At 40.1% G+C, this 27,983-nt stretch overlaps 3 protein-coding genes across 3 annotated transcripts; 2 read left to right on the plus strand and 1 right to left on the minus strand.

The window, feature by feature from the left end:
- Nucleotides 1-80: 80 nt before the first annotated feature.
- pnrc2 (proline-rich nuclear receptor coactivator 2) lies at nt 81-3,800 on the minus strand. The gene is made up of 3 exons (XM_072393824.1): nt 3,600-3,800; nt 2,868-3,086; nt 81-2,651 (listed from the first exon to the last, which is right to left on the minus strand). Exon 3 carries the CDS (start codon nt 2,629-2,631, stop codon nt 2,167-2,169), a length of 465 nt encoding a protein of 154 aa, XP_072249925.1. The 5' UTR covers nt 2,632-2,651; nt 2,868-3,086; nt 3,600-3,800; the 3' UTR covers nt 81-2,166.
- Nucleotides 3,801-12,557: 8,757 nt separating this feature from the next.
- Nucleotides 12,558-14,401, plus strand: cnr2 (cannabinoid receptor 2). Its single transcript, XM_072393246.1, has 2 exons — nt 12,558-12,610; nt 12,723-14,401. The coding sequence occupies exons 1-2, from the start codon at nt 12,562-12,564 to the stop codon at nt 13,805-13,807; spliced, it is 1,134 nt and encodes a 377-aa protein (XP_072249347.1). The 5' UTR covers nt 12,558-12,561; the 3' UTR covers nt 13,808-14,401.
- A 3,295-nt stretch (nt 14,402-17,696) lies between these two features.
- Nucleotides 17,697-27,457, plus strand: akirin1 (akirin 1). Its single transcript, XM_072393825.1, has 5 exons — nt 17,697-18,075; nt 24,342-24,488; nt 26,023-26,151; nt 26,773-26,844; nt 26,936-27,457. Exons 1-5 carry the CDS (start codon nt 17,871-17,873, stop codon nt 26,944-26,946), a joined length of 564 nt encoding a protein of 187 aa, XP_072249926.1. The 5' UTR covers nt 17,697-17,870; the 3' UTR covers nt 26,947-27,457.
- The last annotated feature ends 526 nt before the right edge of the window (nt 27,458-27,983 follow it).

Consider the following 27,983-nt stretch of genomic DNA (forward strand, 5'->3'; position numbering starts at 1 on the left):
TTTCAAAGCACATTTGTTTACATTTTTAGAACACCAATTGATATCAATCTTCATCAGGGCACATTTCTTCATTAAGTGACTTTCATAAGAGGGATAAATTAACAGCCAATTCTTCCAATGTCTTAAATTTAGATTGAGGAGACTTGCTTATCATGCATGGTTCACTGTAAAAATATCAAATCACATGGCAGTGGTTTATGGAAGAAAAAAAAAGTATTGAGCCAAATTCAACTGTCAGCTGGCGGAAGTAAAGCTGAGAGCTGAAGGTGACAGATCCAAACAGTCTGTTTTGGTGATTTATACCCTAATAAGTGTTTCAAATGAGGCACAAAAGCTGGTAAACTGAAGATAAGTGGCACGCTTACAATATGTAAGCACATCTGTAACTCAAAACACTACATGTGCAAGTCTCCGTCGTGCCAAATGGAAATTTATTTTTTTAATAGTTTTATTTTAATTTGCACTTAGCATCTTACACCCTACACTGTGTAATACAAAATAATAAAAACATGTGCAAGTTCTCTGGAAAGATAACAGTGCAGGGGTACTGGCAAATGCTATAGGCAGGTTTTTGTTTGTTTTTTTAACAAAAATATTCTTCAATATTGAAGTTAAGCCATGACCTTAGCATGTCTTATACATTCAGTGTTATTACTAAAAATACTTTTGTCAGACAGGCATCAAACAGCCTGCAAATGTACATATGCTACAAGTACTTTGTACATTTCATTATTTACATGGCTCTTGAACACACGTAATATTTGTTTTGTTATCTTTATGCTGGCCATGAACAGCTTAAATTCTGCAAAGGGAAAAACAGACAGAACCTCAATACAAGACTGAATAACAAAAATAAGAGAATCCATAAGATAGTCCATTTCATCTCCATCACTTAAACAGCATCTTTGCCTGTTACTTGATGGAGGCTAAACATGTCTGATTGCAGTGCAAGAGGGTAAACGATAGGCAGCAGTAAGGGGCAGCAAGTGCCGATTATCGGATGGTCAGCCTTTTTGAGACAGACTTTGTAAACAAACACCAGCCTCCTGCCTCGCGTTGAGCCCATTGGGCCACTTCTCTTCAGATCTGCCTCACTTTAGGCACAGATGCATGCAGCAAACAGGACCACGTCATCCGAACTGGGTCCTCTTCCGCAAGTTTAAGCTGCAGCACTGTCCTAAACAGAGAGTCTGAGGGCAATAACAGTACTGATCGAAACAGAATAACAGGTTAGGTGACAAATTCACTCACCACCGAGGCTGGCTAGATTTAAGTAGGAGTGGCAACTATGCCGACCACACAGGATGTTGAAAGAAATGCAGCAAAACATTACTTTGGTTACACACAGCGCTTCAAACATCTTTCAACTACAACAAAAGAGGACTTTTACAAAATAATGCTATGATAGAGTGTTGTGGACCTTTGGAACACTCAACTCCTATAGTGCATGTGCGCACAGCGCAATTAAAAAAGGGTACAGGAGTTGGTGGTCCACGGCCCATGTGCCATGGTCTCTTGTTTGAGGTTATTCTTTTGACCTGTACTTACCCACAAGTTTCTTATCTTCAATAAGAAAAATAGCTTTTTTTCCCTGCAGAACTACAGTCAAGTGCTTTTCTCCACCCAAATAAGGAATGTGATGCATTAAAAAAAAATTTTCATTGGATCCAAATAAGAAGGAAAATAAATGCTACAAATTTTAACTGGCTTTAGCACCTGAATCTTTGGAGGTCACTCCAAAGTCTTATCAAAACGCATGGAAATGAAAATGTGTCTGTCAGAAATTGATTATTAAAGTTATGGGATTTTACCTGACCTATAGTACCATTCCTGTTTTGGGTGGGGGGGTTACACTCAATCTGCTTTAAACAGCCAACAATAAAAAGAACAAAACAAAATAAAGAATCCAGTTTGTCATCAGTCACAAAAACAGGCTCCACAAGAGGAATCACCTGTCAGCAAGGCTGCAAAGCTGTAATATCTAAAAAATAATCATATCAAAATGGATTTAACTGTTGAGTATTGCTGTATATGCCCAACTTTGACTTTAGAGATCAGTCTAAAAACAGCAGTGTATTACAGCTCTGAGGCGTTCCTGGCAGGTGAGTGCCTCAACAGTCCCAGTCCACGCATTGGCTCTTTTTAAACGAAGTGTGGGTATCCCCTTCAAGCCTGTACCTTCAGGAGGCTCTTTAGCTGGAAGGCCATCATCTCCCTGTGCTCACAGGAGCCCATTGGGAAAGACACCCAGTGGCTGGGGGGTTTGGGCAACACGCTGGGTGAGGGCGGCTCACTGAACTTAGGCCCTGCATAGCTCGGGCTGCCCTGGGTCGCCAGGAGCGTGTTAAGGTGAGACACTGCACCCTCCCAGGTCTGATCATAGTTGGTGGCAAAACGGACAGAGGCATTTTTGTCTGCAGACGCGGCCTGCCGCGCCTCTGGAGACCTGTGGTATGCAGCTCCTTTGTCGCTCCGACGGTGGCCGAGATGATGAAGACCACTCGCCCCTCCTGCAGATGCTGCTGCTCCATTCTGGTCACGGTTTCTCTGCTTGGCTTTGCCAAGTTGATGGTTCTTCTTGGGGCGCTCAGGGTGGGAAACTGGAATGTTGTACCTCTCTCCACCTCCCATCTTTCTGTACTATGTGTCACCTAAAAGATTAAAATACATCAATAGTCCATAATTTATTGTGATTGATTTGGGTGATAAAAAAAAAAAATGTTAGCAAGTTAAAAAGCTGACCGCGCCAGCTCTTGCACCATATTCTCAAAAACAAGTACGTGGCTACGTGCAGCAGCACCAGACAGTCAGGGACGCGACGCCACGCCCCTCCCCCACACAGCCAGAGCAAAACAGCCCCAGCTCACCTCTTTGTTGTCAGAAAGTTGTCGAAGCAGAGATCCCTCTTCAATCTTTCACCTCCAATCGGTCCCCAGGTCCTCGAAGTAGCTTTTTGTCTACTTCTCGCTGCACTTGTATGTCCAGCAAGGTCTGAAGTTATCATGTGCCAAAGAGCGTTGTTTTCCCGTGAAGCCGAGCTGAACATCAACTCACAACGGCGCACGACGCTCCTAGAAGTCGACTGTCTTTAAATAACAAAAAAATGTACATTAGAAATGCTAAGACATTCATGCGCTCAAAAAAAAAAAAAAACTGTTCAAATACTCCCCTGTCGAATAACAAAACATTGATTTTTTTTCCAAAACTGCTGGCCATATTACGTCATCATACAAACCAATAATAGACAGAACCTCTACAACTCAACACTGAATTTTAATTTCCTCAATCTAAATATTGTAAGTGTCAGCGACCATCAAAACAAAATGTTACATAAGAAAACTGCGACGTCGTCCCAATTTGTGTGCGCAGGAGTGCCGCAACTGTAGGCCATTTGACAAGGCTTTACTCGGTGAATTTTTAATATGAAAATAAAAAAAAAGTAAGAATTAATCTCTGCTTAGGTGGGTTTAATCAATACTAACTATCAATTTCCAAAATAACTAATGCTTTTACGAATTAAGTCACCCTAATTTGGCACCGAACCAAAACAAAGAAAGGGAACTCAATATGGCGACGGCGAACGAAATTGTTTCTCTTACCGACTTCTTCAGGCTTGGTTGTCGAAGCCTTTCGTCAGAAATATTTGTTAGCCTGAGATATCCCTGACCGGACTATACAGGAAGCACAGCAAGCGCTATATTTCCAGCAAATCCGCCACTCTCCAGGCTAATGTGATGTGAACAGTGGTCGTAGAAACACCACTTCTCCCTCCCGTCTCTGAATTGCAACAAAATGGAATCCACAGCAGAGATATGTAGTACGTCCTCACACATCGTCTAACCAATCAAAAACCGAGTGCGAGCTGAATGGCCAATCAGCGAAAAGAAAAGCAAGCGCATTCATGCCTGTTGCCAGACCGATGACGTCAATCGCCGAACCTCCCCCCTTTCCTTTGTTAGAATTCGTTCGGGTATTTCCTGAGTAAAGTGAAAAAAAGCAAAACAACCGCTTTCGACCCATAAAATCTCATACTTTCAAGTTACAATAAATAGGGAAACAAGTAATTGGTACATAAAACACTGTATACAGGGTTAATGTGACAACGGATGTTGTTGCGTAACATGATAAAACATAATAGACATCCAATGTTTAGATTTGGTGAAGTGCGTCATACATTTTTTGCCAAAGCAAACAGATTTTCAGAGTTCCTTCGTACATAGATGAAACTTGTGGTGCCCTGCAGCAGCTGCAACAGGCTGTAACAACACTAATGCCTGAGAGCTGCCCATCCCCCATATCATTTGTCTTGTTCATAAAACAACTTGCCACTATTTCACAGAAACTCACCCTCATCACATTTTAACCACCTCGACTTAAAGATTACTGGAATTGTGATCTGGCCATTTAAAAGAAAGCGCCGAATGAGCAACTTGATGAGTTTTCAGGGTGTATTTTACTAATTCCTTTGTGCCTTAATCCAGTGAACTATGACACTATGGCATGTTTCTATGTAAACTACAGAAAGTTGAGTTTATTCAAATGTAATATATGTGCAACATATGAACAAGTCATTTAGGATTGTTTATTGATGAGCAACAATAAATGGGGAGGTTGTGTTCAAAATAATCATTTACAAGGCAGATTCTCAGCATTTAATTTAAAAAACTAAAATGAAAGTAACTGAACTCTGGAGTAATGGTTGACATCTTGACCTGAGTTGTTGCCTTAATACGGCCCCCAAAATATGAAAAAACTGATTTTTTTTAACTACTTTAGACATATTGGAGATATTGCTCACATTTTATTTGTTATTTTGACTGGATTTTTTCTACTTTGAGAATTATCTCTGCTTTATACATCACTTATTCCAAGTTTATTTTCAAAAATGTGTTCTCCTTGTCTGTTTAAGAACATTGACCTATGACTTTATAGCCTACTGTAAAGACTTCCCGATGGTTTCATGGGAGTGTACAGGTCCAAGTGGGCAACCAACATGTCAGATTAATTAGTATCTAAGTTCACAGACAACACAACTGTCTTTATTTAAACAGTCTGAAAGTTAAAGGTGTTATGCAACACAGTGTGTTTCAAGCCCATGTATGGAAACTCTTTAAAGCAAAGCAGCCTTTGAAGGGGGTGTGCCCGTCAAGAGTAAACTATGTACGGAAAGTAGGTCAGGGATAGGCTTCTTTAGGTCACACGTAGCATATCTGGCTCTTTACAAAGGTCAGTAGTGTAAACATGTCATTGAGTAAGGGTACAGTAGAGCTGGAAAAGTAGAATACAAAACACAAAAGCTGCTTGTTTAGTTCATCTTCCCACAGTGAGCTTTTGACTGGATACATAAACTGACTCCTGTGCTATTGTAGTGTAAATGAACAGTGTAAAAGAACAGAAGCAGGAACCGTTTTACATGACCTTCTGTCCAAACATATTCAAATGAATGCCTTTTTTTGTTTTGTCTGTCTAGCATTGATGGAAAGTCCCTTCATTTATTCAGGTGCTGTTTAAAAAGAGTAGTTTCTGTGTACTTGTATTTTACTTGAATATTTAAATTTTTCTTTGGTATTTTTCATTTGCTGAATAGTTTTTTTTTTTTGTACTGCAAAGTATATTTAATGGTTAAAAATGCTTATTTAGCAGTTGAAGTTCACCAACCTGCTCCACCTCCACACTCCTTCCCGCAGCCTTTGCTCCTCTGATGCCAACCTCCATGTCTCCACCACTCAGAACCAAGCACCGGACCTGGAGTGACAGAGCCTTCTCCATACCTGCTCCCACCCTCTGGAACTCTCTCCCCAAACACATCCATGACTGTACAGACCTCGCCACATTCAAATCCCATCTCAAAACCCATCTTTTTAGATCTGCTTTTAACGTGTGATTAATGTCCTGTGTCAAGTACTTAAGTATTCTGATTTTATGTTTTTAGTCTTATACTTGTAAAGTGTCTTTAAGTTCTTTTGAAAAGCGCTATACACATAAAATGCATTATTATTATTATTACCATTATGAGTTGATAGTTATTTCTAACAATTACATTTTACACAATAGGTACTGCAACAAGTTTTAAAGTATACTTTGTTAAAGATTAAATCATCTGTTTTCAACCTGTCTGGCCTTTCGTGTCAAACAGTCGGTTTGACTTTTTTTGACATATGCAAGTTGCCAACTACACCAAAGAGGAATTTTTCTCTCCTTATTCTTAGATGGTTTTATTTCAATAAGACCTCAAATAACCTAATTCATCCATCCATTTTCTATGCCTGCTTAATCCAATTTTAGGGTTGTGGGGGAGCAGGAGCCTATCCCAGCCATCATAGGGCGAGAGGCAGGGCAAATAATCTAATATCTAACAAAAATCCAAAAGTCCAAAATCTGAGTATGAAAATGTTTTTGATTTTCTCCATATTAATCATCTCAAGACTTCTTATTTTCATCTGGTGTTCCATTATGTTAAATTACAAAGTTAACTTTAATTAAAGTAGTAAAAAAAAAGTAGTAAAAAAAAAATCTCAACCTCTGGCAGCTAAACCAGTAACATGTTACTTATAGTATAATACAACAGCCTTCTTAATGTAAATATTTCATATATGACCATCAATCACACAGAGGGTCCAGACAGATTCTTTTGCTTTAAAACTTTAACTATATATTGCCCTTATTAACTCTTCTTTATGCAGTTCTACACTGCTGTTACTGCTATTTAGGCTTTTATACAGTAGGGCCATACAGTGTACTCACGACAACACAGAGTATTATACATGTCTGAGCTTCTCTTAAGGTGGACATATCACGGTTTGTCCTTGCAGAATCAAATGTTCACCGATCTAATGGACTCTGTAAAGGTGTTGAGTCATTAACTGCAATTACTTTTTTAATGATTTGCCGTCAGATGTTTTTAAGCATTCAGAGCAATTTTTTTTATACCCCTCTAAACTTTGGGCTGCATGGGTTCTGACTAAATGTAACTGCAGTTTAGGTAATTTATTTTTAGATATACACTCCTAGGAACACAGAAAGTACAACCTCTTTCGATTCTACTGTAATACGTATCTGGATATAAGAGGAAAAATAATCTGGTCCTCTCCAGGTCTTGAAATGAGGTAAAAACAACCTCAGATTAACAACAACACATGACATATTATCTTTTTTAATTGCTGATTAACATAAATAAAGCCAAAATGCAGAAGCAGTGCATGGAAAATTAAGTAACATATAGGACCACTTTAGCAGTAATAATAACTTAGTGTTTTTTGTATGATGTTAGTCTCTCACATCGTTTTGTATGATCATTTGTCTGCTTTACTTCTATTCATTGATATTTGCAGGTATTCTTTTATGCTTACGGTCCAGCATTTCAATTGGGTTGATGTCTGGACTTTTGGACTATTAAAAGATTTGCTGCTGGTCTTGGGATCACTGTTGGACCACCCAACTGGGCAACACATTGAGTGAGGGTGGTTCACTAACTTCAGCCCTGCATAGGTCCAGCTGCCCTGGGTTGCCAGGAGCATGTTAAGGTGAGACACTGCACCCAGTTCTGATCATAGTTGGTAGTAAATGCAGTGTCCAAGCTTTAGCTGTCAGACAGATGGTCTCACATAGATGGTTTATTAACTCTAGAATACTTTGGTATACAGAGGAGTTCATAGTCGACTGCAAGGTGTCCAAGTCCTGTGGCAGCAAAACAAGCCCAGATCATCACTCATCCGCCACAATGCTTGACAGTTAGTATGTGATGTTTGTGCTGATTTGGCGTGTTTGGTGTTCACCAAAGGTGGTGTTGTGTATTACAACCAAACTTCTCGACTTTGGTTTAATCTGTCTGGACTGCTTTAGTCCAGAAGTCAGAAGGCCTTGCTGCCATGTTCTTTTTAGAGAGAATAGGCTTTCGCCTGCAACCCTTCCAAACAAGCCATACTAATTCAGTATTTTTCTAATTGTGCTGTCATGAACTTTAACATTTAAGAAGCTGAATGAGGCCTGAGTCTGAATCTGAGATGTAGGTCTTGGGTTTTTTTCTCTGGACATTGCACAGTCTGACCTTGTGGTGAACTTGATGGGACGTCGACTCTTGGCAATCATTCTCTCTGTAGAATGATGGACTCTTAATTGTTTGGAAATGGCTTTATAATCCTTCCCAGATTGATGGGCAGAAATAATTGTTTCTGTGAGATCATTGTTGATGCCTTTCCTCTTTGGCGCTTTGTAAACACGCACCTGAATGCTCCAGAGCAGCAAACTGCCAAAACCTCTGTCAATATAGAGGTGCTCACTCCTGCCAATGATCAATTAATCAAGTGCATTTGATTCGTAGCACCTGGCTGCTACTTACCCTCCTAATTTCTTTGAATTCAGCAACGATCAGGTTGAATTTATCTGATTTTAAGAACCTATAAGAACCAGATGATGTTTTTATTGTGTGTTCTGAATGTAAAACCTTAAAATTGAGAGATTTCATTTCATTTACAGATGCATTTCTCTTCTTATACACGTAGATTTCATTTGTCTCGGTTAATTTACACATTTACAAATTATTACTTTGACTTTTGTTTGATGTGTCCTTTTTCTCATGAGTTATCCCCATCACTGATCTGGTACTGTTTTTGAAGTTCTGGTAATCTGAAAGTGTTGAGAGGAAATTTGATTTATGTATTCAAGCTGAATCAATCTGAAATAGTGAAGCCAGCAATCATGCTTATGTCCAGGGTGATTTCTAAAAGGATATGTAACAGGATAATGTTATATCATGTTATATCACAAATAATTGAACATTTCTGTCTTAAGTCTGCCCCGTTGTTTGTTGTGTTATGCTGCACCTGGACAAACAGTGACAGAGGAAATCTTATTGTAGCTGGACTATCTGCTCCTAATTAAATTTCCGGCCTTCTGGCCTGTTTAATCTATTAGGTCACTGGAGGAGAAGACAGTCAATGTACTAGATTTCTTTCTTGTTTGCAAGGCTATGTTTGGCTTTTAAAGTAATAACAATCAACTTAAATATTGTTTGAATAAACCATATATTTTTTACCTATTTTTTTTCTCTTGTACTTTGACATATTTGTTATTTCTTGTTATGGACACTGAGCTATTGGCCATGCTTTTTTTTTTTAAATTGAAAGGCTAAAATAGGTTGCTAATTCATCTCAGAATGCCTTAGGTATGGAATTTCTTTTGAAAACCTGATTAAGTTTTTGATTTTTAATGTGCTTTATTTCTCCTCAAGGGACCTAATCCAAATTAAACGTCCTGAATTTTTGCTGAGACAACTTGCAAGTAACATGCTTGCTGAGTTAAGTGAACAAACTTTTAACCCAACATCCCATGCATGATGTTCACCACATAGTAACAAGGTCTAAATCAGGGTTGCACAGTGTTGCCCCCTGTTGTATAGCCAGCAGTATTACACTGTTTCCCACCCACTGTTATCGTATTTCAATCAAGGTTGGTTTGTACATGTCAAAATTCTCTGTCAATGAGACGTGATCATACTTGAGAATTTCGGGGAAAGGATTTACATCAGGACAAAAGAACAAAAGCCAAAGAATCGTAGTGATTTTCATTCATCGTGGCACCACGAAAACAGAGCTATACTTTTAAGCACAATCTTCAAACTTATCAGACACAGTTAGCCAAAGTTTTCTCTATATTCATCACATCTACCAAAGTGGATTTGTGTGGTTGTAGGTACTTTCTTTTAAATGGGTCAAAATTAGTGGCGATTTGAGGTTTGTTTTCATTTTATTTTATTCCAGGTAGGTTCCATTGAGATACAAGGTCTCTTCTCCAAGTGAATCGTGGTCAAGATGGTGAAAACAGTTTTAACTCAAAAAGATATTCACACCATATCAACTAAAGCTACATATTTTAGTTAAATGCCACAAAAAACAGAAGTAATTTCATTTTTGAATGAGGAAGGTGATAACTGACATAATGCAGGTGTGGGGCAATCAGCAAATTTAGTGTGAATGAGGAATGGGAAGAAAATTTGACAAAATGTATAGGGAAGTGAGGAAATACAAAGAACAACGTCAAACTAAAACACAATGATATAAACCAAGGACCATAACACAATAAATTTAATTTAAAAAAGCCAAAAATCAGGACACCGTTCAAAAGAACAACACAGGATGCAAAAGCACGTTAGCTTGAGTTTGTTACAAATATGAAGGATCCAGTTATTCAGGTGAGGAGAAGTCTAACACACAGAGAAAAGAACATTGCACACGTTTCTTCCTGGCTTTTTGATTACTATTTTTTCACACATTTAAGTGCTTGAAACATGCCCATTCACAAAGGACATGACGCTAAGATGGCTGCATTTGACATATTTTCCTATGCACTGCATCTCTGGAAATGTGTGATTTGGACCAGTTGAGGGTGGACACTGGAGGACTCAACATAAAAAGGCTCTCTTACAATGATTTTCATTTCATCACTGACCCCAGCTTTGGTCATAAAAGAGGGCATTTGTTATCGTTCATCTCCCTCTACCCTCCTCCCTCCCTCTCGTGTGATCACAGCCACCCCCCTCATCTTCTTCCTTCACTCTCACATTTTGCCACAAGTCAGACCTGTAGGTCTGTGCGATCATGTTCCAGCTGCTCTCCCTCTGAAAGCTAATGTAAATCAGATCACCTCAGCCTCCATCAACAAAAAGGAACCTAAAGTAAGGTAAGCTCTTAAAATGTTACATCCTGCAGGTTTAGCCTCCAGTGACATGAAGTAAACATGTTACACTTTTGCTTTGAACTGTTTTAGTCTTATAGTATTTGTTTTATTTGTTGGAATGAAATGTATATGGTCTATAATGTCTCTTGTTTATATTTTTGTACCGTTTAATAGCAAAACTGCTATTTTTTTCATGTTTAATAATTTCTCTTTTTAATACCGCTGTTACAAAAAGAGAAACTTCAAGTAATGATTTAGTTTTTTCCTCTCATGTCATTAGGGTTCGTTATATACATAGCAGGTTACAACAATGACTCAGGAGGTAATTGCCACATTATATTTCAGTACGCTTGTCAAGAATGCAGTAGGCAGCTGTATGTTTTGTACAGTGAAATGAGATTTTTGGTCTAAATTACTACGGTTGCTACCATTTTTGTAAGCATGACTAGTTCTTAAACGCTCTGTCAATCAAGATTTCACCATGAGGGGAAAAGCCCGGAGGTGGTGTAATATCCCCAGTGCATGTACTGTGATGGCCACCAGCTAAGTTGAGAAATATTGTCAATAATGTTTGCAGGAAAGTCATCTTCTTTCTCTCATCTCCTTTGCTTATACATGCTTTCTATTCTTTTCATGATCCAGTGTGATAAAATAATGGAACAGAATAAAAAGAAAACAATGGCAGAAAAATAGGGCAACCTGATGAAAATATTCCCACTAATCATTGAACACATTGCTTATCCTTGATAGATTTGAATGCTTTATTCATATCTATTCTCAATTCATTTTAGTTAAGTGATTAGACCTTATTTTTGGCTCATTATAGCTCTCACTTTATGATTTGGCTTGTTCTGGTCTGTGGGAAACTATATTAAGGCAAATGCTGTGCAAACTATCAAAGGTCGCCACTCTAGTTTATCACAGAATCGCTTGCCATACTCTTATCCTCTCACATCCCCGTACCTCACATGGTTTAATATATTGATTGCATACAGGCAATGCACTCACTGTTCATCTCATGTGACCTTAATTGCAGATTAACTATTGAAATATAATTCCTTCTATATCCAAAAGGGGGCAGTCTTCATCCTGTTAAATATGGTAATAGGCCAAAAATAAGGTTTCCTGTTAAACTAATTTCTGTACTTAAAAACACAATATAATCACTGCCAAAGCCCAAATGGGAGACAACTTAAATTATCTTTATCGGCTGTGTTCTTGTACATTTGAGGCATTCTTGCACAAGAGAGATGAAATATTTACGTTGCAAACTATAAAGGTTGCAAACTTTCGCTCTAGTTTCTTAAACTGTATGTGTATCTAAACATGCATGACATTTATTCATAAAAGCCACAAGTGGAAGTGATATAATTTAAATATATTCAAGCATCATAATCAGCTGGTTGAAAGAATTCTTTCTTCATGAAAAATTCCATCTTTGTTTCTCAAGCATTGAGTGGTTTATGGCTCACTTTTAACCACAATCTAGGCGGCTATCTCTACAATATCATCATCATCTGATACTGTAATGATCATCGTCTGTTTGCCCTGATCTCTAAATGACTTTTTGTCTTCACTCTCAGACGTTAATGCTCCTTTTAAGCTCCAGGATCAATATTGACTGAGGTAGAAGTAATATTATTCTCTTTTTTCGTTTATTTTTCCACAGGAAGTTGCTAGTCTCATTCATTGAATGTGAAAACCTCAAGGTGAATTGGATTTAAGTCAAAGTGTTTCACTTTTTTGTCGTAATAAACATATTGATGTCTGTAGATACAGCTGTTCCTTCGCTACTGATATGTTCACTATTTGGAAAGATATGCACAGACTGACACGTTTAAATGATTCTCTTTGTTCCCAATCTAACATAGTCCAGAGACAACTGAAATGGAGGAATGGGAGCATTCCACTTCCTTACACCCTGCAGAAACCAAAGGTATGCAGCCTTGAATACATTTAAAATCTGAAATTATAATTCACAAGTAATATAGTTTAATCTCACTGAAACTATAGATGTGTATTGGTAAATGTTTATGCCTTTGTCACAGGTAACAGGTCATGTGAGAATCTGGAATGCTACATGGTCCTGATCAAGGCAGAGAAGACAGCCATCGGCTCCATCTGTTTCCTGGCAGGTCCCATCACACTGATGGAAAACGCCCTTGTGCTGGTGTTGATCGTCACCACAGTCTCTTTGCGACAGCGGCCCTCCTATCTGTTCATCGGTAGCCTCGCTCTGGCTGATGTCTTTGCCAGCTGCTTCTTCACCACCAGCTTCCTGGACTTTCATCTCTTTCGCCGCCTCGATGGTCCCACTGCCTACCTCTTCAAGTTAGGCGGAGTCACCATGGCCTTCACTAACTCAGTAGGAAGCTTACTGCTTACTGCTCTAGATCGGTACCTTTGCATTTACCAGGCCTCCAGCTACAAGGTGTTGCTGACCCGTCGCAGAGCCTTACTGAGCCTCTTTATTCTCTGGAGCATCACCATATTCATCTCCTTTTTGCCTCTGATGGGCTGGAGGTGTCCCACAGGCCTCACTCCGCCCTGTTCTCACTTATTTCCCTACATCAGCAAGGGTTATCTGGTCTGTTGGACCAGCTTCATCCTGGTGCTTCTAGCTCTCATTTTGGGAGCTTATGCGCTCATCCTGTGGAAGGCCCATCGCCATGAATCCTCCATGACCAGCCTGCAGGGAGCAGCAGGGACAGGCCAGGCCCGCATGAGGATGGATATCCGGCTGGCTCGCACCTTTGGCCTTATTCTGCTCATACTGGTGGGCTGCTGGCTTCCTGCACTCTCCTTCATGCTTGCTGATGTCTTTGTGATCCTGACCCATACACAACAGAGGGCTTTTGCCTTTTGCAGCACCCTCTGCCTGCTCAACTCCGCAGTCAATCCCCTGCTTTATGCCCTGCGGTGCAGAGAGCTAAGAGTCGCTCTATTGCAGTCACTACAAAGGCTGTGTGAGATTATGAGGTGTAGGAAATCTGCAAAGAACCTAAACCCTGGACTACACTCTGTAGAAGACAACTGTACCACATTCTCTGACGATGAGAAGCCCAGGGCAAGAACCACCAGATTTAACTCCATTTCTGAAGTGGTGAACAATCAGTTGAATGTTGGAAAATAAAGGCGGTGGACCACTGAATAAAGAAGTAACAATATGTAAATAAATAAATGTAATTATGGCAGCTTGTTGCTGGTGAAGAAGAATAACAAAATTATTGCTGCGATCATAACCATCAATGTAGATAAAGAATTAAATCTTTAGTACCAAACCTAAAGTTTGGGCTGTTCCTCGTGAAAGTTGCAGAAATAAACAGTAGAAAATATCAATTTTATTGTGTTTTGCTTACATTTAAAAGAGCTAGTAGTGTTAACAGTACTTATAAGAACAAACATTAATCCTAGGATTAGTCTGTAATCATTATATATAATTACATTTGTGACATCAGGGGTCAATTATACAATTGTTAAATGTTCAATTCCATCCACTTCAGTTTATTCAAATAATGCCAATTCACAGCAAATGTCATCTAAGGGCACTCTGTAGAGAAAGTAAACAAATTCAATTCAAGTCAAATTAAATACAATCCAGTTCATGATAATTGTATTCATTATAATGCTAATTAATAAAAGTGACTTGGCTTAGGAAACAAACAAATCTAATCAGATAATCAGTTCAAGTTAATGCTTGTTCTGATCATGCATGAGGCAGCAGGTAATAGAGGATAGCTCCTTTTTAACCTCCAGTAGAACCTCCAGTCTCGGGGGGGCAGCCATTTGCCTCAACTGGTCAGGACAGAGACACAAACAAAAGCAAAAATACTAGCCCAGGGATACCTGCTATGGAAAAGAATGAAGGAAAGTTCATCAATCCTAAATACAATCATGGAGAATAAAGAGAGCAGAATGAGGAGAGGTGCACGGTGCATCATTGGAAATCCCCCAGAAAGCAGTTCAAACGGATTCACAAGTTTTTCTGCATCACTCTGAGACTAATTTTGGCAATAATATGTAAGATGAATGAAGGCAGTCATACAATTTAGTTTTAAAGGCCTCAATCTGGTAAAAAACTTTAGTTTTCCTCACGGTAAGGGAAAGAAAATGCATTTGCACAATTCAACAACTATTCGAAGTGCTTTACAGAGAACATAAAAGCATTAAAACAAAATTCACAGTAGAGAAAGTGAGCAAAAGTTCTTCAGATCAGTTCAATTAAGTCAATTAATCAAAGTGGTGTTGAGGTTTGATTCAAACGAAGCAAAAGTGGATACAGACCCGTAGTTATCTGGGAGTTTGTTCCACATGTAAAAGCTTTTCCATGTTTAGGTCTAACTCTGGCGACAGAAAGAAAACACATTCCTGACGACCTGTGATGCCCTGAAGGTTCATACCACATCAGAAGATCTGAGATCTGCACTGTGACCCCGAACCATTTAAAGCTTTATGAACCAATGGAAGTATCTTTAAAATCGACTCTTTGATGGACAGGAAGCCAGTGTAAAGACTCCTCAGGACTGGAGTGATCAGATTCACTTTTCTGGTCTCAGTGAGGACTCGAGCAGCAGCGTTCTGAATCAGCAGCAGCTGTCTGATCCATCTTTTAGGCAGCGCAGTAGATACGGCGTTGCAGTAATCGAGTCTACAGAAGATAAATGCACGGACCAGCTTTTATTTTAATACTGGAGGCCAAGGTGACGGCCATCCAGAGTGAATAGCTACTAAAGGCTAACATTATGGCTAATGATGTGTACCTTTATCTGTATACCCAACCATCATGTACATGGTATGAAATAATATGACGTTTGAATGAAATACTGCACACAAGGACTGTATATAAACATTTCCACTGGAAAAACAGTAAATCTCTAGTTCATTTGATCTCTCCTCCGCTCATGTCAATGATTTAACACTCTCACATCTGTGAATTATTGTGTCCAGTGAGTGTCACCTGCTGACTTCAGGGTTTTTCACACGGTAAAAAGGTGGATTTGTTGTTAGTCTGCTTCTTTACATTTCTGTGTATTGAGGGTCCTCTGCTTACCCTGTCTGCATGTGAATGCCAGGCACTCACAAAAGTCCCTTGCACATGACAGTTTCACACAATGCTCACCACATGAATCCAAGCAGTGTGCAGAGGTGAATGGGGCACCGGCTACGAAAAGAGTGAGCACAAACACCAGAACAGTCTTTGCAATAGTAACAACTGGCAGCTGCAACAGGGCACATATACACATGGAATACACCCACATGCATACATTACCATAAAAGTCTTACAACACTTGTTGGTCTTAACTTGTTGGAAACTACTGAGAGCAGCTATTTCAACAATCATATGAGCTGATTAAAGAATAAAATGATCTCCCTATATTTTGACTCAGTGTCTGTTTTAGTTAAATTGCATTAATGAATCTAACACAGCATTATCAAGTAAAAAATAAAACCTGGAATGATTTTCAAACTATATTTGTCTCTATGTCCATTTCAAGGGTTTATCTTTACTGCCATACCACAAAATCAGAAATGAGTGGGAAAACACATAATTGTGTGTGCCAAGAGATTACATATGGAGACCCGGAGCACATGGCATTTATACGAATTCAAATCGTATTCATAATCTAATCAATTGCCACAACCCTCTAATTAATTCTGTCATTCTCAGTATTTTCTCAGTGTGATTTATATAAAATGATTCTTAAATTGCCAGAATAGTAATAACCAGAGCAACTAAATAATGTAGTGGGACATAAAAACATGGAATTTTAATAGTTAAAAGTTACATTGCTCAGCTTCACTATCCTATATCACTTTAATGGAGAGATACTTAATGTCACTTCAACTGATACTGTTAAATATTCCCAGCAGTACAAGGTGATCCAGATGTGAATTATAATGCACTGCAAATAATGTTATTCTAGTCGTGTGTTTAGTTCTTCCTATAAATAATGTATTTATGTAGCCTAGCTATATAAATCATACAAACACAAATTATGTTTATTTACCAGAGATTATGTAAAACTCATCATATGGAGCTAATTAATAGTTGACTCATGGTTAACACATGATAAAGTCAGCTTTCTCCAAAAGGAGCAAGCTTAGCATCATACTAGAGCATGGACTGAATATGCAAAACGGTTCCCAAGACACAAACGTGTAAAATAGTCTCAATTTGTTTCACTGGTCGTTAAGCGTCGCTACCTGCAAGCTTTGCAGTTGTTTTTAATCATTAAATGTACCCTTTCTTGATAATTTTGTGTCTCATTTTGATAACTTCAATGGTGAGTGTGCAACTTGGTGTGGGTTTATTTTCTTCTGTATTTGATTTAGAGTGTTTTACATATGTTTGTAGCCACTCTGTGCCTCTTTAAGGGCAGCATGTCTCATTTTGGTTATTTCACATATCTCTGTAATTGCTTTGTGTTAGGTTCTGGTTGTGCGATGAAAATTAAAAAGCATCAGGGATTACCTGCAGGGATTTGAAAAGACTATGAATTAAGATCAGAAATTCATAATCCTAAAATAATGTAAGCACAATTGTACAAACGGATGTAATAGATAGTGACGGAATGTGTGCAAAATTGTCCAACTGTTTTGTATCATGGTTCTGTGTGTCTCCGCCATATGTACAGCGCCTCCCTGGACCCCTACCCACGGTAAATCCGTTCGATAATCTATCAGCGTTCTGGTGTTCAAATTTAATCAACCTGTTTTTTTTTTCTGTTTTTATTTGATCACCTCTACAGACGTCTCATGAACCCTCATTCGGAGTTCAACAAGAAACGATTAACAACAACTCCAGGGTTGGACAACCGGAAATCGCAATGTAAAACTAGCAAAAGACAAAGAACAAAATGAAAAATTATTCAAATAAAATTGATAAATATAATTATAAAGAAGGTTTGGATAAAATTTTACATTTTGAGTGGTGAATTTGACTAGATTAATTGTTAAAAATATTTGTTAGCCCCTCTTTTTCCTATAGTGGTAGAGTCCACCATTGTGACGTTTTAAAAATTCAGCAGGCACGGTCGGCAGTTGGCTTACTATTCAGAGAAGAAAATCCGTTGTTGTGGAGAGGAAGAAAGGCGAACAAGAAATTCGAGGAACGTTAAACGTACAAAAGGGAGCGTTAAACCCCAATATAGCGGGTCGGTTTTCTCCAACTTCTTTCCCCGTTTTGTTTCGCTAACATGGCTTGTGGAGCTACGTTAAAGCGGTCGATGGAGTTTGAGGCCCTCCTCAGTCCCCAGTCTCCCAAGCGGAGAAGGTGCAATCCACTACCGGGGACTCCAAGCACTCCGTCCCCTCAAAGATGCAATCTCCGTCCACCAGCCGACAGCCCAGCGCATTCGATGTCTCCCCAGCCCATCGGAGGCGAACACAGGCTTACTCCAGGTATAAATCTTCATCTAATTTGACGTATTTTTCTGCGTTTCAGGGTGGGTGTCATGGGGGAGGGGGTTTGGGTGGAGTGGAATGGATAGCTAGCTACTTGAGAATCAGAATAGGGGTTGAAGGCTGAGCGTTAGCCTTCTTCAGCTAATGTCGCCAAGTTACAGAGTCCGACCCTTTTACTGATTGTAATATATTAGTAAACACGCAAAAGTAGAATTAGTTCCATAAGTATTCGTCGGTGGCGTCTTGCCAGCTCTTTGAATTAGCTTGTAATGTCTAATGTTGAATTTAAAAAAAAAAAAATTCCCCCTTTCTCGTCCCCTTCCTTTTTAAAGATTAAACATCATATACAGAACTCTTATTTCTAATACGTTTTCAAGCCCTAGCGGGCTTGTATAAACAAGACTCCTCTTATCAGCTCTTCCACAATCTTCAGCTAAGCCACCAGACTGTTGAATTGTATACTATACTTCAGTTTGAATTTACAATCTGATATTGTTAAACAAAAGATCCTACGTATTCTTTCACACCTAACACTCTAATCTGCTGGCTTTCAAACACAAATCACATCACAGCAGCGGCCACATCATTGCAGGCTATTCATTAGGCGCTGCCTGGGTAATGTTCCTTGGCACTAGTACCTCAATTGTCTTGCACTGAAGTGGAGGTTACCATTATTCAGCACAACCATTTCTTGTCCCCCACAGGCCTGTAAGGCATTGTTCATTTCCTTTATGCCTATACCCTGCTTGCAGCTCCACTGTGAGCGTTGGACGGGTGTGGGCTGCACAAGTAGAGACAGGATAATTACTCCGAGGTCTCTGCAGTCCAGTGGTCAATTGTATGTGCCAGTCAATGAGATTTTGGCAGCAGCCAGGCCTAATCCTTTTTCTTTTTGAATTCCACTTGGACATTGCTGTATGTCCTTGTCATTTTATGATTTAATTCCTGCAAAAATAAGGATTGCAACTATTTGTACTAAGCCACGCTGGTAAGTCTTGGATTGTTTTATGTGGCCCCATTATAGATCCACCGCTTGTAGCACAGACCACTATAAAGAGCAGGGTTACTTTGGTGCTAATGAGTTTTTCTGATGGTATGGATAGTCTTGTATTCCTTTTTGGCACAGAGTAGGGACCGTTTCATAAATCTAAAATGCATTCCTCAGAGATAGTTTTATTAGCAAATAACTCCTTGGAGAAGAGGCCATATCTATATTTCATATTACTCAGGTGGTTGTTGTTGAGTTAATTTTGTCTTACATTGCGCAGTCCCCACCCTAGAAACAAACGCAAACACTTTTTGCATCGCCACAGATGCTTTATCCAGAGAATTTCCAGAAGTAAGAGCACGTCTCAGACAGACGGTATATTTTTGTCATGCACATTTGGGAACAGACATCTTTTAGACCATGTAAAGACCGGATTCTGTGCACAATATTGGGAGTTGATGTGTGAAATGGATTCCAGGTCATGCTTGGTGTTTTTCGTGGAACATTAGCCATGGAGAAGGTTCAACTGAGCTCTATTGTTGAAGATTATTGTCATTGAAACAATAAATTTACTAAATAAATGTGTCCCTCTGTAATTTAAATAAAGGGGTGAAAAAAAAGTGATGCGGCACATCGCTCAGAGTAAAGGCCTGGTAGGTTTAGCTGACTATGACATAGGCGTTGATGAAGATATCGTCATTTTCGGCTTCTTGTGAAAGGCGTTTTACTTCTTGGTAATTCTTATCATTGATGACTTAGAAAAATCATTCAGACTGTACAGGTTCATTCTATGAATTCTAGAGGCGAGGACATGTTTTCACTCTCTTATTATTGCTCTTACTGTTTGTGGTATATACAGACTGAATCGTTCAGATTAGTTTTGCCTATATTTTCTGCTCTGATGTTACACATTTCGCTTTAGTCGGCTAAAGCTTGAACTATGTGTTAAGAATCTATCACGCCTCTATTGCTTAAATTTCAGTTTGTGTGTAGCTGCATTGGTGCACAGCAGCTGTAAGGTTGAAGGATATTTGTGCTCCAAAGAGGAGGTCCAAGTACCTGCGATTATGCTAATTTTTAGGCAAAGAGCCCCCCTGCTGGTAGTGGTGCTGCAACCTACCTTTCTGATGTGGTTTGCCAAGTGAAAGCAGTTTTGCATTTGGCAAAAGGTCAGCCGTCCTCCCTCCCACCTTCTTTTATCCACACAGGCTTTCCAGTCAGGTTTGCCTGTGGAGAGGGAGGCTCTGTCTGCAGGCGAGAGACAAGAATCTGACACTGCCAGGAATTTTTTGGGAAATGTTTCGTAACGCGTATAATGTACCCCACTCACCTCTTCCTAGTATTTGAGCATCCAGTCTGGGCTTGTGCTCAGATGATGGATGACTGTGGTGTTTTCTTGTGACTTCTTGTCTATAGGGCTGTCGTCTTATTTCCAAGGATTACGTCTTGGAAAGAAAGGTTCCCGGGTCATTGATCAGACCTGAAGCCTGTGTCAAGCTGAAAATCAGGAGAGGTTTTTGAATGTGGGGTCATTGACTGTTACTAGAGCAACATGGGGAGTCAGATATATGCTGTGTTAGAACTAATAGTGGTAAGTCTTAAATTCTTTCCCTCACAAGAGGAACTTGAAGTGACCTGTAAGGCATCCCAGTTCACTCCCAGGCGTTTGGGACATTCGAAACCCACCTCTCCCCTACAATCCTTCAGCAGTGCAGGGTGAATTGAAATGAGTCTGCTTTGTTTTCTCTCCACCACCATGTCCTGTCTACCTGGCTGCTCTCTGAGGCTTGTGCCTAAGCCTTTTAGCTGAGGCTATCTCCACTGTGTTCCCTTGGCTCCCGGAAGTCTGTGATTGATTGCTTGGCCTGGTTTTGACAGGGTCATTGTTACCAAGCAGCACCCACTGTTAAGCTACGAGACGTTGGCACGCAGTGGCAGAGACATTTAACTTATTCAGTCAGTTGGGTCCAAGAACAGCAATCCATGTGCCAGAAGTGATTGCCCGACAGCTTGTCATTTCTCTGAGGATGAATATGCATTTAGTTTTGATTTATTCACTTATGCTTTGTTAACACAGGACATGTATGCTCAGGCTGCCGGACACATTCACATGGCACCATTTTCACAATTCATTGCCGGGAAAAAGTTAATTTGCATCAATATTACATGTAGCGATACAGAATTATGATGCTAAACGGAGTTGTTGGTTTTGGTTTTATCTGCAGATCCTGCTTCATCCAGACCTCATTGTAACAACAGTCTTAGTAAGTTCCTTTTTCTAGTAAAAGGGTTTCCCCCGGGAAATTGGCAAGCGTAGGTTTTAAGATGTATAGCGTCGCTCTAAAGAAAAGAGTTTTCTCTATGTCTGCACAAAACTCCCACTGCTCAGTGAATATTATCGAACTTAATGGAGAATTAATGTATGCTTGTGGTCACCTCCGTACTGCAAAGTTAGATATTTTTGTGTTAAGTATTAATATTCTATAATTCCAGGTACTTGGTCTTGTATCAAATGTTTGACATCCACAATTCTTGCTAAATAAAAACATTTGATGGTATTCTTTCATGGATGCTGAGGGCTAACTTCAACCCAATTCAGTGAATATTTGGACTATTGAAGCCTGTGTGTTGGTGTGTCCGTCACTGCAAGCAGACCACTGAGCACTGGTTGGTGGGTTAGAGTTTCTTTATGTACTTTGGCAGCTGAAAACTGAAGTTTCTGGATGGAACTCTGGTTTATGAGTGTGCTGGTGGCTCAGGTTGAATCTATAAAAAAACAAAACGTTGCTACTAAAATTGCTGTAAAGCAGAGAAGAAGGAAGATATCGGTTGGATGTTTTTTTTGTTTGTTTTTTTTTTTGTTTTTTTCTAACATGATCTAAGAAAAAGAAATTTGCAGCCAAAGGCTGGATAATGCATTAACAGAACCGGGGATGCCTGGTTCATACGGCTTTTGATATTTTTGTTTTACAGGAACCTTTGAGAAAAGCAGTATGCTGCATTTACTTTGAATACAAGCCGACCAGTCACTGCTGCTGGGGTCCTGGTTGCGACTGAACTGTTAAACAACTTCACAGATTAAGTTTTTCTGTCCAAATATACAATTGGCTCTGCAGAACTGATAATCACTGACATCTTTCAGATGTGTGATACCATGCTAAACCCCCCCTGCGTCAAATGTCCTCACTAAAGGGTGTGTACGAGGCTCTCTGCTGACGACTGTGCAGACCTGTTTGCTGACTTAATTTGTTGTTCACATGTGGAAAATACCTTTTCTGTAAAAGCACATCTACTGGAACACAATCCTCAAATTCCCCTTTTTGACCAAAGCGGTTCCAGTGCTGCTTTGGATACCGAGCCTAACTTAGAACCAGTTTTTTCTGTTTTAACTGCCGAAGCACTGGCCCCAGGCCAGGAAAACTAGTGCTACAATAGCAATAACTTGTTGCTGGTCCAGTGTTAAGATGAATGGCAACATGGACATGAAGTGAACACAGCGATGTACGCACACAAGCTCATTGTCCTGATAGGTTTCCTGCAGTTGAATGTTGCTGCCCAATTCACAATCGCTGTTTATAAACGCTGTTTGGTGTCCCGTTTGCTGCACCGTTCATAAATACTGGTTTCTGTTATTGCAAAGAGTATTTGCAACAGCTTTTATAAACTAGACTGTTGGTCGCAGGGTAAATGAGACCAACGCTGTAATCTGAGTAGGTGGAACGGCTACCTGCACTGATGTCACGTTGAGATTACACAAGATTGAGGCTCAAACGGCATCATTGAAGAAATGTTTTAGGTCGCAGTGTGTGGAAGATCAGACCAGTTCTGAACTGGCTCGAGCGTCAGGCGAGCACCTGGTTGAAAAGCAAATGCTCACACATAATAAGCTTGTTAGAGTTTCTTAAAATGGCTTTAGTGATAAAAAGATTGTCAAAGGTGTTGTTCATTGATTGTCTGATCTGCTAATGGAAAAAACATAAGCTTGTATATGATGGCATTCTCCCTGCTGTGTCATGGCTTGTGTAGCTAAACAAACAGAGCTCTGCCAGATTATAGTCTCATTCCTGCTGGGAGGTTTCAGAGGCCAGGCCACATCCACCAAGAGGTGGGGTCTCTGAGAGGTCACCTGCTTAGTAATGTGCAACCATGTTTGCAACGGACCTTTCTGCAGAGAAAATCCAGCTTTACAGAGCAGTTCAAACCAGCTTAAAGATGAGCAGGCTGAAGTCGCAGCATGACTGCTCACTCTCTCTCCACCCAAGATAAATGAGGCACAGTTCCCCAGATAGAGGTGCACCATGTACACAGACTTCACTCCCTGTATAAATGGAGAAAGATAAAGTCCCTCCTCTGCGTTGGGTTATCAACTGTGTTGGAGGCCATGTTGTTTCTCTTATTTTCCCCCAGGCCTGGTCTGTTTTCACACCCTCTCATAGCATTCCACACATGTACCTGCTGTATCCATATTCCCGTTCATTCCTGTGGTTTTCAGAATATCATCAAATTGTTGTGGTATCAAAGTTTCCTGTTGACCACAAAATTGAGCTCAAAGTGGCTAAGATTCATCACAACTAATGTTGAGTTTTTGCATCCTTTCTGTCGCTTCCTTGTAGAACGCTGCTCGGTCAGAACAAATCTGATTACTCCGCATGCAGACTTCATCTATCTGAACAACGACTTTCCAAGCTTTCACTTTGGTACCACCTCGTAAAGATTGTGATCTACATCGCAGCTTAGCCTTGAGCCTGTTCACCAGCTGTAGTTTGGCATGATGCAGACAATATTAAAAAAGGAAGCGACAGTGACAGTCACAAGACCAGAGTGTGCTGTAGGTCAGCTGTGTGTGTGTGTTTGTTACAGCTGTAGTGGCTGATTTTACTAAGGTCCATCTTTAATCCACATCGCTACTTCCGGTCAGTGAACTTTTATTTTTTTTTAAAGAGTCTAAGTTGAGTGAGAAATGACACAGGATGTGAGCAGGATTGAAGTTCATCTCAAGACGCCTGGATGATTGTGCCTTCCTGTAATAGTCCTGTTTATTCTGGAATACATCCAGCATTGTAGAGTCTGGTTGGCGCAGAGCCAAAACAAAAAGCATCAAATCCTTGTGAAGCAGCTGTGTTGGACTAAAAGGAATATGTATGATGTTGGGATATTTTGTCACTGTATTGGGGGTGGGGTTCTATTGGAGACTGCTGTTCATATTGTCACAGTTCCCACGGGTTGGAACATGCATGAGCAGATGTTCTCATTTTGACTTTGTCGCTCCCCACAGAGCAAATCTTCCATAACCTCCGTCAGGAGTACAGCCGGATCCAGAGGCGGCGGCAGCTGGAAGGGGCTTTCAACCAGACTGAGGCCTGTAGCTCCACTGACGCTCCCAGTCCCAGTTCCTCCCTCAACGCCCCCAGCTCTCCACCAGGTAGCAGAATGTCCCAAAGGCTGCACGCACCCACCAACATTTCTGCATGCATGCTTTGGACCCAGAGGTCCTCTGGTCTTTTGCAGATGTAGTGACGGCTCTTGCTTTTTCTTTTGCCATTAGGCACACAGCGAAGCAGTAAAATGTTCTGAATAAAAGTCCCATGTTTGAGATTTTGACCAAACAGCATATAACAGCTTAGTTTTGTTTCAGTATAACGTGACATCAATACCCAAAATATTTTATGTATACAAAATTTTAGAGCTATTCAATTCTCCCAAACCAGTTGGGTGGCACCGGCCATTCTAATTGAATCGGTGGGCATTGAAAAGGCCGATCAGGCTGATCTTGATTTTTCTTTAAATGAAGTGGTAAACTGCAGCAGCTCAAGCAATGCCTGTTAAGAGTGCATCATGAGTTCCCAGAGCTGGAGTTAAATCTGGTAACTTATTTACTTTGAGCTCATGAGGCTTCATATTCAGTTTGGATCACACAGAGCAAATAATACAAACAGAAACCCATGCACACGCATGATGAAGTTGGCACTACGAGCAGCGGGCGGGTGCCAACAGTAAAGCAGCTTTACTGTGCAGCACAAGTTCAACAATTACAGAGAAGCGTTAATCTGTCCAAAACAAGTTAGATATGAAGCCTACACCTGACATTTAATGTTTGTTACACACCCAAAACCCGAGTTTGACAAACATTCAACAGGAGTTAATTTGCACATAGCTAAATATGATATGGATACAGACGATGTAATTAAAGAGATTTATCAACTGTTGTTGCGATATTTATACCAATGATATACACATGACACATGTTTAACTTTTAAATTAGCAAAACCAGCTGCAGATGAAGCTCGTAATAAGATGTATTGACTTGCGTTTAAATGAAGGTAAACCTTTTTAAATGCGTGTGTTTTGTGTTGTATTGTTTGATCACTTCCTGGTTTGCTCCGGTGAAAAACAACACTTAATTAATTAATCATATCTATGAATGTGCTACATTTTAGTGGGTTTTGTTTGCTTTTTTTGTGCCACAGTAACAGTAAAGCAAGATAAAGCATAAAGGCCATTTTGCCAGCTGATGTGTGAGATGTAATGCAACACTCTGGCCTTCGGGCTCCTGTGCAGGAGGGACTCGTTCATTACTGTGACTGTACCGTTACAAACCCATTCTCTTTCCGTCTCTGAGGCCGCTGTTAAACCTGCCTCCTTGCTCTGCCATCCGCCACTTTGATTTACACACACTTTCGGTCTGCTCAGGTCATAGCAGACCTCAAAGACCACTAGGTAATGAATCACCAAGCGACAGCTGGCTCCAGTTTCAGTCTGACGGAGACACAGGAGAGACTGCCAACATTAGTGCTGCATGACCCAGCAGGTCTTGCACAGAAAGCGAAGCTGTAAATTTGCACCTGGTCCAGCATCACTCACAGACTGAAAAGATGTTTCTGCCCCTCTGACTTATTAGTGCTTGGATGATGTATGTGACTTTAAATGGCAGATCTGAGTGTTTTTGTCTTTCACAGGTGCCTCAAGGAAGGACCAGCCCTCGTTCACACTGAGGCAGGTTAGCTACCTGTGCGAGCGTCTGCTCAAAGACCACGAGGAGAAGATCCGGGAGGAGTACGAACAGATCCTTAACACAAAACTCGCAGGTGAAACGCTGCTTTGTTTGAAAAGACACCGTTAAATCACAGAGCTTTAATGTCCTACGCAGCTTTTACCAGGCAGTGAAGTTCAGGTGAAGCATTGAGAGAAACATTCTGTGTTTTCCATAAAAGTATCTTGCACATCTGTTAAGGCCCTAAGAGCACATAAATATAGTTTTTCTTACCCTAAACCCTGAGTTTCCACGGTTTTAGGAGCCAGAGGAAAAACTGATTTTTTTTTTTTTTTTTTTTTTTTTTTTAATTATTTTTATTTATTTTTAAAGTAAATCTTAATCATAAATGAAGTTTGTTTCTGTAGATTAAATTTGAAATGACAACTTTCCTATAAATACCACTACAGCCAATTTCAAGGTACAGCTGTGGCCAGTAAGCTAAAGTAACTTTTGTTAATCAGCATCCCAAAGGTGAAGGGAACAATCCAATCCCCAGTTTAGCAGCTCAGGAAAGCCTCATGGCCGAGCTCAAAAGCCAGGCTGTAACAAAATCTGTTGCTCACGTGTTCCCGTGTGGACATATCTTTACAAGATGATCTCCGTGTCCCTAAAAGTTAATCCTCTTCATGTCTTACTGAGCGCAGCACAAACTCCTTCATCTTCCTCTTTTCAGAACAATATGAATCGTTTGTGAAATTCACACAAGACCAGATCATGCGAAGATACGGAGCCCGGCCTGCTAGTTGTAAGTAGCCTTCTCCTCACAGACCCGTGTTCAACATTTTGGTTTAAAAGGATGATCCCACTAACGGTTTCAATCGTTTCTTGCGTTTCAGACGTCTCCTGAGCTCACGTCAGTGTGATCCCGGCTTCCTCTCACAAGATGGCTGCTGTTCTACTGCCTCCTCCCTGTTGATTTACATTTTATTTCCCTAATACTCCTCCCCCCATCCCCCCCAAAGAATTTGGGTGCCATGGCTCATTGACTTTTTAATCCAAAAATTGGTTTCTTACTTCCAATCTATTGCTGCTGGCCAAAAATTAGAATAATCTAAAAGGTAAACTATGTATAAAACCTGCATTCCTGTCTCTTTTTCTTTTTCTTTTTTTTAATCCCCCCCTTTTTTTCTCCCCCACCCTGTCGCTATGCTTATTCCAGACATCCTGAAAAAAAGCAGATGTTTGTCAAATCTCTTGCTGGCGCTGTAGAAAAGGCTTATTGGCTTGTGATCATTCTGTATAACCTCCCAGCAGCTGTATTTTAATGGCTCCTGCTTCTCACCTTGTCCAATGCCCCTCCCTCACCCCAATCCTCAATTCTTTACCCGAGACTGTGGATTTTTCTCCCTTTTGAAGAAAAAAAATAAAAGTTCTGTGACTAAAACGTGTTGCCTCTGAAGTTTATTTTAATGTGTTTGTACCACATTGTAGATGAGTAAAAGTTGACCTTTTTGAGTCATTTTAGTTTCAAGTTGAGGAGAAATATTTTAAGATTTTCTGACATGTTGCACACAAAAATATACATTCATGAAGTTAGATAAAAGTAGATTTTCTTGGTGCACGGCTGTAGGATTTGGATCAGCTGGTGTTTTTATAAAGATTAGTAACTGCTCAATACAGTGGGTTTATTTTGTTTTGAAGAAAAAGTTCCGGAGATGATGGAATCTGGGCTCTTCTATGTGATGGGAAACGCACTTTATCTACAGAATAATTGTGCATGTGTAAACGAGGAAGCATGAACGTTGCAACCACGTGCTCTGGTGCCACCCTGTGGCATCTGCTGGTAACTGCAACGTCAATATTAAATGACCTCGGTGCGTTTTTAATCGACCGGAGCTGACCGGAGTGTAGTTTATTTGGATAAATGCCACCTGTTGATCGACT

This window comes from Leuresthes tenuis, unplaced genomic scaffold (genome assembly GCF_036924035.1).
Source record: "Leuresthes tenuis unplaced genomic scaffold, fLeuTen1.0.hap1 SCAF_10, whole genome shotgun sequence".
Taxonomy (NCBI): Eukaryota; Metazoa; Chordata; class Actinopteri; order Atheriniformes; family Atherinopsidae; genus Leuresthes; species Leuresthes tenuis.